Below are 14246 nucleotides of genomic sequence, written 5' to 3'. Positions count from 1 at the left end.
CAGTTGGTTTCAGTGCCTCTTGCTGGTACAGTGATGGGCTCAGTTTTAAAACCAAGTCCCTCAAATGCAGAGTGACTTACTTTGGAAGAACAAGCTGTACATTTGTCAAATGCCAGGCTGACAGGAAGGACATTATCAAATCGTGACAGAAATCCCCGGATCTAAAAACAAAACAAAACAATTCACATCAAGCTCAGAACGCCCATACCTGTGAAACGTATTTGTAGTTTCTGACAAGAAGTGGCAAATAATATGGTGGTCCTGATACAGATTACTAGCAAAAATAAAGTTCGGCATAGAGATTTTCCCCTGTACCACAATCAGTTTGAGGAAGAACTGTATCATGTCCTTTATTACATTAGGAGCCGGGGCCTACAACCTTTTCATGTATGTGAGACCTAAAAACACCAAAATACAAAATGAAAGCATTAAACTGTAAAGTATTGTAAGAAATGTCTTAAAAAATTTAACAGATCAACTAGTTTAATGATGGCTCACCTCTCACATGCAAGTTATAGTGAATATTGGTAAACTTGAGTATCTAGGGTATGATAGTGGGTGGGGTGTCACAGGTGAGAAGGCCTGGGGACTATCCGAGGCAGAGAAGGTGTTAAATATATATCCAGTTATTTGCTTGACTTGAAACAGACAGGGATAAAAAAAAAAAAAAAAAAAAAAAAAAAAAAAAAAAAAAAAAAATCACCAAATTTATGGGGAAACAGTGCCACCTTGAGCATAAACTTCTAGACTACAACTGGCTGCCATTTTAAAGGATATCCACTGTAAGTAACCAGGTTCCACAAACTATGATTTAAGTCCTTTATTGAGAACATTATACCTCTCTAGAACTATACTTACACCAAAAGGAGAGTTTTAAACTGTTGTGTATATCATTAACATATTATTACAAAAAACATGAATGATAAACTCTGAAGTGTCCACAGGACTCAGCATTTATAATAAGTCAGACAACATGAATCCTCTCATGAGTTAATTTATTTCATCTTCCCAACTGCCCCCATTTTATGTTGATAAAACTCAGGCTCAGAAAGGTGAAGCAACTTGGCTCAGGAAAACACAAAGTGGCAGAGCTAAGATTCAAAAATAGGAGTCTTGACTCCAAACGTGGCCCTGACCCTCCCTCCTGCCCCCTACTCTCCTACCTCACCCCCTCCCTCCCTTTCTCGCAGGGTATCACAGGTTTGTTTTCGGTATTAGGTCTCAACACAAATCAACAGTGTCACCTGAAAAGAGCAAAAGGACCAAGCCTCACCTTTCCTGCCTTTAGCCACCCTACCCACACTCACCCCAAAAGAAAAATAAACAAAACCCGACAAACTCTTTAAACAAACAGGCTTCCTGCTGCAATGTGACAACTCCACCTTCATGCCCACACTGTACCTGTCTAATTTCATGTTCATACTGGAAAATCGAAATGGCCATGGCAATCTTTCAAATACCCTTAATGATGCAATCCAAGATCAAAAGACCATTTGGTAGAAATGATAAATTAGATAGCTGAGATTAGTTAGATGGCCTCATTGTGAACCTGTGAAAATGTGACAATCTTCTAGTTCTTTCAGTCTCAGGAATGTGGGTGACCATTTCACCATACAGGACTGGAGGCACAATCGGGGTCTTAAGTTTGCTATTCAGGATACCAAAACAGGAGACATCAAACTTCTGGAAAAGACTTTTGAAGTAGGTCATAAATGGGAATGCTGAGATCCTATGAGATCAGCAAGTTACAGGCTTAAAAGAATTCTCACAGTGAGCCTTCTCACACCTCAATTCCTTTTATATTAAATTCACTTAAGGAAAAATGTTATCATATTTTGCATATTTTCCATTAAAGTATTCACTGATACAGCCTATATTACTGCCTCCATATGGGCTTCATGAAAAGATTTTCTTCATTCTTTTTTCTCCTACAACTAATATCTAGTTTTACGTTGTACAAAGAAATATTGGCAATTTTCTCTGCTAAACTGTCTCATGATTGCAGATGGAAGGTGAAAGCTTTGAAGTTAAGAGAGACAGAAGACCAAGCAGGAAGGAAGTCAGGAAAGGAAAAAATAAAAACAAAAAACACAGGTAGTGAGTAACAGAAGAAAAAGAAACCAAAATGAATGGACTGGCCAAGCATGGGCCCACACACTATTGTTTAGCACCCCCAGACAGCTCTTTACTAGGAAACTGTGATTCATTTTCTCAGGAAATGAAGTAAAAATAACATCTGTGTATGAGGCCTTTCAAATTCACCAAGTTGGTATCAGAAGGCCCAGGGCTCAATCAATTAGTTTCAGGTAATTTTAAAAAGGAAAACCTTCTCAAACCAATTGTATCAGACTCCTAATGGTTATCTCCACAGGTGAGCTCTCTCCCTTCCATTTAATGCAACATTTTGCCATTGATTAATTTTTCCAATACACAGCTCCAAGATGTGTCACTTTTTATTAATTTTCTACAGCAGAAAATTCCTTATGCTGGCATTCAAGATTCCACCCCCACCCCACTCATCTGGGACCATCCTGACTTTCCAGTTATGTCTTAAATTGAAACTTGTCACTGGCCCCGTATAACTACCAAGCTGAACTTCCAAAGACATTCCTGAGTTCCTGACCTCATCTTAGGCTGAATTCTGTGACTCAGAACTCTTCCTTTTGGAAACAGCTACATAGCCAAGTCTTCATCTTCCTTAAAAGCCACTCAATGCAAACACACCTCTTTCATAAATCCTCAATCTACCTACACCAAGCATAGAGACAATGTTTCATCATCTGGAATCCTTCCTTTTGATATTTATCACTAAATACCTTCCGTTAGTTATTAAAAAAACAAAAACAAAAACAAAAAACAGCATGTTAGTGGGATATAATTCATGTACCATAAAATTTATCTTTTTAAAGTATACAATTCAGAGGCTTTTAGTACATTCATGGAATAATTATCACCAATATCTAATTTCAGAACATTTCCATCACCCCAAAAAGAAACACTGAACCTATAAACAATTAGTGCCCATTCTTCACTTTCCCCAGGAAACCACTAATCTACTTTCTATCTCTACTGATTTGTCTATTTTGCTTATTTCCTAGAAAGGGATCATACAAGACTGGCTTCTTGTTCTTAGCATGTTCTCATGCATTTTACATCAAGTATCTGTACGTCATTCCTATTTATTGCCAAATAGTATTCTGTTAAATAGATACACCATATTTCGTTTATCCATCAGTTGAACATTTCTTTTGGGTATCTACAAAATTGGGCAGATACAGTAACTCCAATTATTTTAGGAATTAATGAGTCACATGGTAACTATATGTTTAACATTTTAAGGAACTGCCAAACTCTTCCCAAGTGACTGTACCATATTACGTTTCTGACTTCAGGGTCAACACTTCATACGGTCTCTTTGAGTACAGCCATCCCAGTGAGTCTGAAGTGGTAGCTCATTGAGGTTTGGTCTGCATTTCTGTAATGACTAATAACGTTGAACATTTTTCCATGTGCTTCTTGACCATGTATATAGTTTCTTTGGAGAAAAGACCATTCAAATTCTTAGCCAAATTTTAAACTGGATTTTTTCATTGTTGAATTTTAAGAGTTTTTTTTTTTTTATATATATATTCTGGATAGAAGTTTCTTTTCACATAAGATTTGCAAATATTTTCTCCCCTTCTGTGGGTCATCTTTTCACTTTCTTGATGGTGTCCTGTGAAGCACAAGACTTTTTATTTTCATGAAGTCCTATTTATTTTTTCTTTGGCTGCTTTGTCTTATGGTGTCATATACAAGAGGCCATTGTCTGACCCAAGGTCATGAGGATTATTAAGTTTTCTTCCAGTTTTACAGTTTTAGCTGTTATATTTATGTCTATGATCATTTAGAGTTAACTTTTGTACATTAAGGGTCCAAATTCATTCCTCTGCATGTACAAATCCAGTTGTCCCGGCATTTCATTGACAAGACTCTTCTTCCCCAGTTGAATGGTCATCAAATGACCATACATGTAAAGGTTCATTTCTGGACTCTCAGTTCTATTCTGTTGGTCTATAAATCTATCCTTATGATAGTACAACACTGTCTTGATTATAGTAGCTTTGTCATCAGTTTTAAAATTGGGGAAGTGCGAGTCTTCTAATTTTGTTCTTCTTATTCAAGATTATTTTGGCTATTCTGGGTCATTTGTCTTTCTCTGAGTTTTAGAATCAGCTTGTGTGCTACTATTACTTAAAAATATTTTTTTATTTCTCTTGCTTTTAGAGGGCAAGACACAGGTTGAACTATATACATTTGCCCACGGCGCAGTGATATGCTTATAAGAGAGACTGCATATTATTATGAAATGAATGACAAAAACACAAAAATCCCAAAGCCTATCAAATTATTCATATCTGAACTATACACAGAAAACAAGTCCCAGACAGACCACAAGAAAAACTCCAACTTAGCACCATTTACATTTTCCAGGCAATTTGAAGCCCTTCCCCATCAACAATGCTTTAAATCCCCAGTATTAAAAATGCACTGAGCTTCCACAATATGCTCTGCATTCCCTCAAGCTTACAAGAAATGTGTAAAATTTAAAGAGCAGAGGTTGCTACTTAAAATTTTAGCCCCTTCCTTAGACATGCACAGAAATCGCAGAGAAATCTAAAATCCAGGTACCCTAGGCAAAATCCTTATAAATATTTTCACACCTATTTAAGAGGCCAGTCCTCAATTCACAATCCAAGAAGTTTATAAGGATTTGTCCTTTGCTTAGGCAGAGAAAAACTCACCATCACCTTCCTACTTAGAAGTGTGCCTACTTAGAAGGTATAGGAAGCATTATGCTCATTCAGCATTTTTCTGAATTTGCCCGATAAGAAGAATCCCCTGGAACTTGATTCAAAAGGCCTGGGGTAAGGCCTGAGGATTAGTATGCTTAACAAGAGCCCCCAGGTGATTCTCATCAGGCAAGCATGTGAAACAGGGGCTTTCGGTTACCAACCTTATTCACACCTTCCTGTGGTTTGCTCTAAACACTCAACATCTCCTGTTAGATGTCAGAAAACAGATGGAAGCATTTAGCAAACCTCTCATTCTTTCCATGTTTTCTAAAGATAGCACCACCACACCTCATTTTGCCCACATCCTAAATAATGTTCAAATGAAAAGGCTTTATAAAATGATATTAAAGTCATTTCCCCATCCACATGGGAACTAATAAGTAAGGCCTCCCGACACTGCTCAAGATAAGTTCTCTAACTTTGGGGACTGCACACAGTTTACTGTCACCTCTTAGTCTATTATTAGTATTTGCTGTCAATCTTTCCTTATGGGGGTGGGGCAGGCATTAAAGAACTATTTTTAAAGATTTAACTCTACCTATAAATAAAAACAATGAGCCCATGACAGAAAACAGAAGAGCAAACAACAACAAAAAATAACCCATACTCCAACAGGAGATTTACTCCCATTTTCGTATTTAAACAAAATATTTAAATATTTAACTTCCTTTTAAATCACCTCCTCTGAATACTGAGAGGGGGAAAGTGCTAATTTTACAAACACACATAGGCCTCTCCACCTAACTTTCAGGCTAGTAAGAGCAATTCCTTAGAGGGGCCAAACCTTGCCTGCTTCCCTGCACATTTTATTTTTTAAGTTTATATTGTTTTTTTCCTCTCAACACAGAAAAGAATAAGGAAAAAATTTAAATGGCCCATATGGTAATGGATCTGTGGATGCCTAGGACTGAGGGTGGGGATATTAACCAAGTAAAGGCACAAAGCAAATTCTGGGGGTGATTGGGAATGTTCTGTATCTCACTTGGAGTGGTAGTGGTTATATACGAGTGGAGTGTATGCACTCAAAATTCATTAAAATGCACACTTAAATGAGCATACATAAATTATACCTCAAGGGGCGCCTAGGTGGCTCAGTTGGTTGGGCGTCCGACTTCGGCTCAGGTCATGATCTCACAACTCATGAGTTTTAGCCCCGAGTTGGGCTCTGTGCTGACAGCTCAGAGCCTGGAGCCTGCTTAGGATTATGTATGTATGTATGTATGTATGTATGTATATATGTGTGTGTGTCTCTCTCTCTGCCCCTCCCCCACTCACACAGTCTCTGTCTCTCTCAAAAATAATAAACATTAAAAAAATAAATTATACCTCAAAAGGGTAAATAAAAAAAAAACTGTTTATAATCTTAACATTCTCAGAACAGTTCAGAAAGGCACAAAGGAAAATTATAAGTCCGTATTGCCCCCCAGTCTCCCATGCTCAAAATAATCTCCAGCTTCAGTTTTCTGCATTGCCTTCTAGGAAAAAAAAAAAAATCAGAGGTATCACTGCTACCCCCTGAATCCTTAAAGGCCCACCTGGGAATGACAGAACCTAGAAGAAACACAATCCACTGTGGTTTCTTGGCTCCCTTAGTTCTCATGGCCCACAGGCCCCAACAAGGGTGAAAGCAGCCTAAGGTGAAATCCCCCAGGTCAAAAGCTAGGTGGTGTTTGCATTTGGCTGACAGGGCCTAGTGAGCAGGACAGGCTCCCTCATCAGCAGGAGTAAAAACCCGGCAGGAGATATGCAAAAGTCTCAGAGCAGGGCCTTTAAACTCTCTTTGGCCTCCCTCCTGAGCGGTCCCAGCAGCACAGTGGGTGATCGCAGCCCAAATCATTAGGCACACCTGTGCATGCCTAATTAGCTCCATAGGCGCACAGGCAGAACACATGCTTAGGCTGGAGGTGTGTGCTAGGGACAAGGTGTCAAGGGTCCTTCTGGAAACCGAACTCATGTTGATGGGAGCGCAAAACTCAAAGGCATGTTCAAAGAGCAGGATTTGGTCTGTGTTAACTTGACGAGAATTGTGTTTTGTCCCATAGGATGACACCGAGAAGCCATTTATTTTTAATAGACTGAAGCTGTGGTTCTCAAATGCCTAACGTCTCTGGAGACTGTCACTCAGTGGATCTGGAAAAGGGCCGGGAAATGTAATTCTGAAATGGCTCCCAAGGTGACTCTGAGGCACAGCTGGACATGGGAACCCCTGGATTAGGCGGTCTTCCACATAAAGGCCAGCTAATATATATACAGTGTGTGTATGTATGCATGTGTGTGTGTATATATATATATATATATGTATATGTATATACACGTATATATATACACATATACATATATGTAGTGTGTATATATATATACATACATATATTAACATATATATATATATACACATATATGTATATATATATATATATATGGCTAGTCTATACCCAGACCCACTTAGATCTCCTCCAGTCCATTCTCCAGGCAGCAGCCAAATCTTACCATGGTATATCCAGCTCATGACTTTCCACTGCTTTTGGGGTGAGGGTCCAGGCCTTTCAACTGGCCCAGCGGATCCTGACTGCTTCCCCTCAACCTTATTTACTGTGCTTTCCTAGCTCTGTTACTGGCATGCCTGCGGCCCTGCAGGGCCTCGAACTCACCAAGCATCTTTCTCACCCATCTTCTCTGCCTCTCCTGTCCCTCCCCTACAGTGCTTAACCCCTCTCCTTTCTCTCTTCCATGAAAACAGCTGCTCCCTCTCCTTGCAAGCTGTGCGGGAAGGCATGTCCTGGAATAACATGGAAAACAGGAAGAGAGGGAATACCATCCCTGTGCCCTGTGCTCTTGGGTGTTTTTGCACACTTATCTCAATGTACCCTCACAACTTTCTTGGGGAAGTAGCATCACTTGCCCAAGGTTCCACAACCACTAAATGGCAAGCCAGGATTCAGAGTTCTGTTCCTTCTGGCTCCAAAGCTTGGGGAAGACAGCTGCAGAGCATGGGGGAGGTAAAAAAAAAAAAAAAAAAGGAAGAAGGAAAAAGAAGGCCATAGGAATTAAACAAACAAACAAACAAACACACAGCCCTACAAAACCCAAAAACACAATACCTAGATAGGGGCTATCAGGGCCTGGGTAAATGAAATTATCTTCAGTCATTTATGCCCAGTTGGCTACAAAGTCAGTAGATCAGGAGAAGAAAGGGGCCCCTTCCATTCTGGGCTACCATGGCAGTGTGTATGCCAAAACTGAGTGAAATCAGCCTGAGCTCCAAGCCCACCTTGCCTCGATGGGGAGCAGGGACCCAACGCCCACAGACATATAGCCACTCTGAGGAGGCGCAGCACAGCCACAACGGAACCTGCTGCCTTGACTTCACACCAGCTTCCGGCAAGCCTGGCAGTACTTCTAGAGCTTGGAGTTTGAATAAATAAAAATGAACTCCAAACTCCAAGAGCTCACTCTTGGATGCTGAAAAGAGTCTTAATCAAAATAAATGTCAAAATGGGGAGTTGAGCAATTGCAAAACCCCAGGCACAGCACAGTCATCTTCATTTCAGACAATGGCGTCGGCGACTCCCAATGATCCACCTCTCCTTATCAAACTGGAGTCACCAAGGGACAGAAGAACTGAGCTGGAAACGAGCCACCATCATTCTTAGAAAAATCCTGCAGAATGGAGCTGGCCAGTCTTTGCAACCCTTCCCAACACACTCATTGCTTCCAGAGTTTTATGAAGATTCTTTGTAATTTCCTTTTTAGCAGAGCACAGAAGCTCCCATTTTACCATTTTAATTAAAAGCGAAAGAGAAAGATAAAACCAATATTTACAAGTGTCCCTGATGTGCCCGGAACTGTGCTTGATAAATGTGATATAATCTGTACGTTAATTCCAGGAGTATATTATATAATTATTCCCATTTTTTTTTAAACATTGAAGTAACAATCATGTTTTTAAGTTTATTTATTTATTTTGAGTGAGAGAGAGAGAGAGAGACTGAGAGAGCAAGGGAAGGGCAGAGAGAGAGGGGAGAGAGAATCCCAAGCATGTTCTACACTGTCAGCATAGAGCCCAACACGGGGCTCAAACTCATAAACTGTGAGATCATGACCTGAGCTGAAATCAGGAGTGGGATGCTCAACCAACTGAGCCACCCAGGTGCCCCATGATTATTCCCATTTTACTGGTATAAAATATGAAATTCAGAGAGGATTGGTAACCTGTCCAAGGCCACATAGTAACAAGTGATGAGAGCTGCCTCAAATCCTTTTGTAACAGGAGCTAAAGAATGGATGGATGAAAATGAAATTAAGACGCAAACGCAGGATTCTAATCGAATCTATATGATCACAAAGACTTTGGGCTGCCTCCCACGTGGGACCTCTCAAACAGGACGGCTTCATCAGGTGAGCAAAACTCATAGGGCACAAATAACATCCTTGAACTGGTAAACTTATGCCCCAGTCCTCTGGGACAAGAGATGCTAAGGCACAGCTGAGCTCTGGCACCAGGTGTACTTCATCCCCTCCGTCATGCACCAAGTAAGGCCAATCCCCGTCTCTTCTTCTAGGGCCCCACACAGAAAGCACGGATATTGTTAGACCTTGTACCAGATCCCTCTTTCTATTCAGGGGCCTCCAGCTGGAACCAGGTCCTACCACATCCAAATAGTGTAGGGTATATCCACAACCTTAGAGGACTCCAAAAGCAAAAGGGGATAAACACTGGGTGACCTTGTGCCAGTTACTGAACTTCTGTGAACATCATGGTACCTGGCACAGTGTTTGGAAATCATCTGCTGATGGGAGAGCTGAATGGAAGGGGGTCTGGGAGGATGGATAGGTCACAAACCACAACATCTGATATAGAGAAACACCAGACATTTAGACTCTCCCTTTTTCCTGCCATTCCCATTATCATCAATCGGACGGGTATAGAAACAGCGGGGGAAGGAGACTCCCTTTCTTGGGCTACCTCTCAGGAAATGGGCTTTTATTGCTTATCTTCTTAATCTCTTTCTTCAGCAGTCAGTCCATCCATATCCCCAGAGGCACACTGCAATAAGCATTTCCGAGCAAAGGGAGCTTATTAAAAGCTAAAGGCCTGAGGATTTGTGGGGGCACAGCCTGTGCAGACAGGCCAAATAACTAGCGACCCCAGCTCTCTATCACACTTGTCTCCGAGATTTCCCAGGCCAGGTCTCTCCCAGGGTCCTGCCCTAGTTTGGGCTTTGTTCTGCTTTTCTGAAAGTAATTAAAAGAAAGAATTCAAGAGCCCAAGAGAACCATGGGGTTGGCAAGTCCAAACCCCTAGGAAGGGCATACATATTCACGGTCTTTATTCATCAGTACTTGAGAGCCAAGAGTACATTCACCCAAAGACAAAAAATGTGAACTGCCTGGTCCACAAGTGGGATAGGAGCTGACTGCTATATTAATGACTGTGGTGTTTGGACGACTACTGGACTGCCACCTTGTTTTTCATTTTCTGACAGAGGTCCAGTCAAATGATCAGCAGCTCCACAGGCTGCCAATTTCCATCACTTCCCGGAGATATCAGGAATGGCCTATACCTTTTTTTAACTTTTTAATAACTCAGCTACCACCCAGGAGCCAGGAAAAGACAACTTTTTTTTGTTTGTTTGTTTTTAAGATCCCACTTGATGGGAAGCAAAAGGAATAATACTATGCTAAGATCTGCAATGAAAAAGTTTTCTTTACAAAAGAAGCCAGGCTCCAAAGAGGACACTATACTATATTATTTCTTTTACAGAAAGTCCAAATTAGACAAAGGTGTCCCATGGCGTTAAGAGTCAAGAGATGCTTGCCTGTGTGTAAGAAGGATGCAATAATAATTGGAAGAAGCACAAAGGGGGCTTTGGGGATGCTTGATAACATTTTATTTTGATCTTTGTGCTGGGTACATAAATGGTGCTTACTTTGTGATAATCCAAGTTGTATACTTAATGATTTGTATGAGTTGATGCATTTTACACATCAATAAAATGATGATTTAAATTGCCAAAATCATTGTCTTTACAGACAGAAAGAGGGCTACACTTATTGCTGGCTGCTTGCAGAATCCCGTCCATGTACACTGGGCCAGACACTTTTAAAAAAGAATAAACCCGTAAGCCTATTTTCTTACCTTCAAATGGTTTTCTCATGGTTTTCAAAATCAATCAGAGGTTTTTTTTTTTTTCCCCCCGGGGCTGACTACCACTCAATGTCAGAGCCTAATCAAGTCTTTTCCTGCACTTGGCCAATCTCTGGCTGGGCCAAATTCTGCCTGTGGTCCCACGGGCAGATCAACTAAGTAATCCTCATGCCTCCCCAGTCTGACATGGAGAGCAGAGACACAGAGCCCACAGGCTAAGTTAAGCAACTTTCTCCAGATTACACAATGAGCTGCTGGTGGGGGGCCCTTGTGATTCCTGGCCAAGGGCTATCACTTTTCTACTACAGCTCCTTCCACAGGGGCCAATTAGCACACACTCTCCTTTGGGGAACAAAAAAAGGAGCCCAGGGAACTCACGGGTTGTTCTTTGTATGCAAAGCACACAAAAGGGGTTTACTAAATTCCTATCCAAGAGGAAATCTGAAGAGCCAGGAAAAGGAGGAGGGAAGTGCTGAGTCTGCAGCAGGGCATTGCAACACAGCCCAGTGTTTTTGTGGAAACGATGTTCTCCTAATCAAAACACAGTTGCATAAATGGACTTACTCCACTTAAAAAAAAAAGAAGAAGAAATTTAAAGCCTATAAATAGGAACCACACAACCCTGATTAATTTTAAAGTTCTTTCTCCACTGTCTTTTTTAGATAGTAGCTAAAAATAAAGGCTTGAAACTTGAAATAATGTAAGCAACTAATCACCCACAAGCACTGGGCTTTTTCCATATATGGCTGGGTTATTCTTCAGCCTTTGAAAAGACTAAATGAAGAGATGGCCAACAACCAAAATAATCCTTCAGACATTTGAAAACGAGGAGAAAGAACTAGAAGAGTCGGTGAATGACAAACAATTGTGAGGCTCAATGGGGGTAAATGACACTGAGAGGGATTAGTTGCCATAGTACTTTAAAAACATGGGCACATGCATTTTGACGCTGGACCCCTTCAATAAAGGGACTGTTTTGCCCTCTGGCCTCAGCACTGAGAAAACTACAACCACCGTGATTTAACATAAAGGACTTAAAGAAGGAAAGAAGTGCAGGGGCATGACTGAAAATTTAATTAAGGCCCTTCTCAGTACGAGATCTACAAAGGAGATGAGGGCACATCTCAAGGTCAGAAGAAAGGGACTGGAGACATGTGAAGAGGGGAAGTGGGTGGGGATTCGAAGGAGATTCGAGAGCATAAATACAGGGGTCGGCTCTGGAGGGCGGCTTCCTTCTGATGGAGGGTTACTACAGCGTCTTTTGGGTCCTACCCGAAATGTCTCTCTAGAAAGATTAACACATTCATGTCAAATAAATGGCACCTTGTGTGAGGCAGACTGGAAAAGCTGCATTTGCACTGCTTTATGGTTTACAAAGCCTCATAACAGACATAATCCTGGACACGAGGTAAAGCACTTGCTTTTACTGATATGGAAACTGAAGCTTGGGGAGGGTCAGTGACCTAACACAAGGTGTCTGATGGATGTCTTAGTGCAGGAGGGCTGGAGGAGTGACCTGAAGGGAACGCTCCCATCGGGCAGGCCAGGGAAGTTTCACTCACAAAACTTCACGAAGGACACCAGTAGGAATGCAAGTTTAGGTGTGGGTTTTGGCTCATCCACTGCCTGTGTCTGTGGCTTTGGGCAAATAATGTCCTCTCTTCTGATTCGAATCCTCAAATGGAAAATGACAGGGCTGTCCTAGAGGACAGGAGGCAGGTGGTGGGGAGGCAGGTGGAGACAAATGTGGGCTCAGTGGGCTGCTCTCACCCTCAGCTCTGAGCCTGTCCTCACACCCCAAGACAGGACTGTGGGGTGCCATCACCTCTTCACAGGGGTCAGCCTTCCTCTTACACACTGAAATACACGTATGGTGCCTAGAGAAATGACTTCCAAAAAGTGAGATTGGAATACGTCTTCATTCCTCCAAAAAACATAGTAACAAAACTACTGGCGAGGCAACGTGAATTTGAGTTTTCGTTCCACTACTTTTTTTCTCTTTCCCTCTCTATGCGAATGATCTTCTTTCATGATACTTCAGATTCTTTTTCTGAAAAGAAACCCGATTTTTTGACACCTCTAATGGTTTTCCCATGCATACCCAGAAGGCTTTTTATGTAGCTAGGGAGTCAATAATATTAACAAACGACAGCAACAAAAATAGCAAGCAACCTTCACTGAGGGCCTGTGACATGCCAGCGCCACTGTTGAGCCCTCTGCAGACCATCTCTGGTCTCTGCAACTACCACGTGAGGTCAGTATGACTGTCTCCATTTTATACATGGGAAAACTGGGGCTCAGACAAGTTTAGGGATTTGGCCAAGGAAGGCCGTCTTAATAACTGTAGGGCTGGGATTTAAACTGCCGTCTGGCCAGTTCCGAAGTCTGTTCTTGCTTCTCCATTATGAGACCTTTGGTCAACATGCTAAATGCATCAAAGGCTGGATGCTGCTGCTTGTTCATGAATTCTCCTCACGGCCATCCTACAGAATGGGATACCTTGTAGGTGGTCTTAAAGTGAACCCACTGAAACTCAAGGGCAGCTAGAGGATAAGAAGTGTGGAAAAGTGGTGGGCTGAGCTGATGGTGTGGTCAAGTGACCCCAAATGCATTCCCTCTGAGTGCTGGGACCGGGTCCAGAATTATGCCTTCATTTCCAGATCACTAACCTGGTGAGGCACAAGGCCGAGAGAGGTTGGCGGTTCATTCATGCGGTCATCACTGCTGCTGGCAATGGCATAGCCCCTGAGAAAAGAAAAACAATTGGAGCCACTCATTTAACGAAAGTTTATGTTTGACACCTGTGAGGACAATTTGGCCAGGGGGAGAGCTAATGAAAACCTAATTTCTGCTGGAGGGAAGGAGGAAGAAGAGGGGAGAAGAAGAAAAAAAAGGCAGCATGAATTTTTGGAGTCAGAAAGGCCAGAGCTTGTGACCCCAGACAAGCTGCTTAACTTCTCTGTGCTCTGGGTCCATTAACTGCATTAACTATAAAATAGGAACAAGACAGTTATGAGGACTAAATCAGGAATAAGTTGGAAAAACTGCCAAGTGCAATGCTTGGCATATGATAAGTCAATTAAGGTCAACTCCCTGACTCTGAGAGAGAGTCTTGTCAAAAACCGTGGCACCTTTCTGTACTGAAATTTTGAAATGGAAAACTTTCCCACCTTAATTAACTGAGGTGATATGAATGCTACTGTGAGGCAGAACAGTGAGGGATTATTTGGGAAGGAGAATGAATGCACTCCTTCCCGAACAACAGT

General features: G+C 41.7%; 1 protein-coding gene across 8 annotated transcripts in view; it reads right to left on the bottom strand.

Moving 5' to 3' along the window:
- ATG7 (autophagy related 7) overlaps positions 1–14246 on the bottom strand; it is a 246123-nt gene that overhangs the window by 166572 nt on the left and 65305 nt on the right. For all 8 annotated transcript variants that reach the window (XR_006195353.1, XM_042910910.1, XM_042910925.1 and 5 more), the window contains 2 exons: positions 13650–13725; positions 81–161 (listed from right to left, as the gene is read on the bottom strand). Coding sequence is in view for 7 of the 8 variants with exons in the window: in XM_042910910.1 (XP_042766844.1) it covers positions 81–161; positions 13650–13725 (157 nt within the window). In the remaining variant the exon portion in view is untranslated. The remainder of the gene's footprint in view (positions 1–80; positions 162–13649; positions 13726–14246) is intronic.

The sequence above is a fragment of the Panthera leo genome, chromosome A2 (genome assembly GCF_018350215.1).
Source record: "Panthera leo isolate Ple1 chromosome A2, P.leo_Ple1_pat1.1, whole genome shotgun sequence".
In the NCBI taxonomy this organism is placed as follows: Eukaryota; Metazoa; Chordata; class Mammalia; order Carnivora; family Felidae; genus Panthera; species Panthera leo.
The sequence above is the reverse complement of the archived record's forward strand: the minus strand, read 5'-3'. Positions and strand labels throughout refer to the sequence as shown.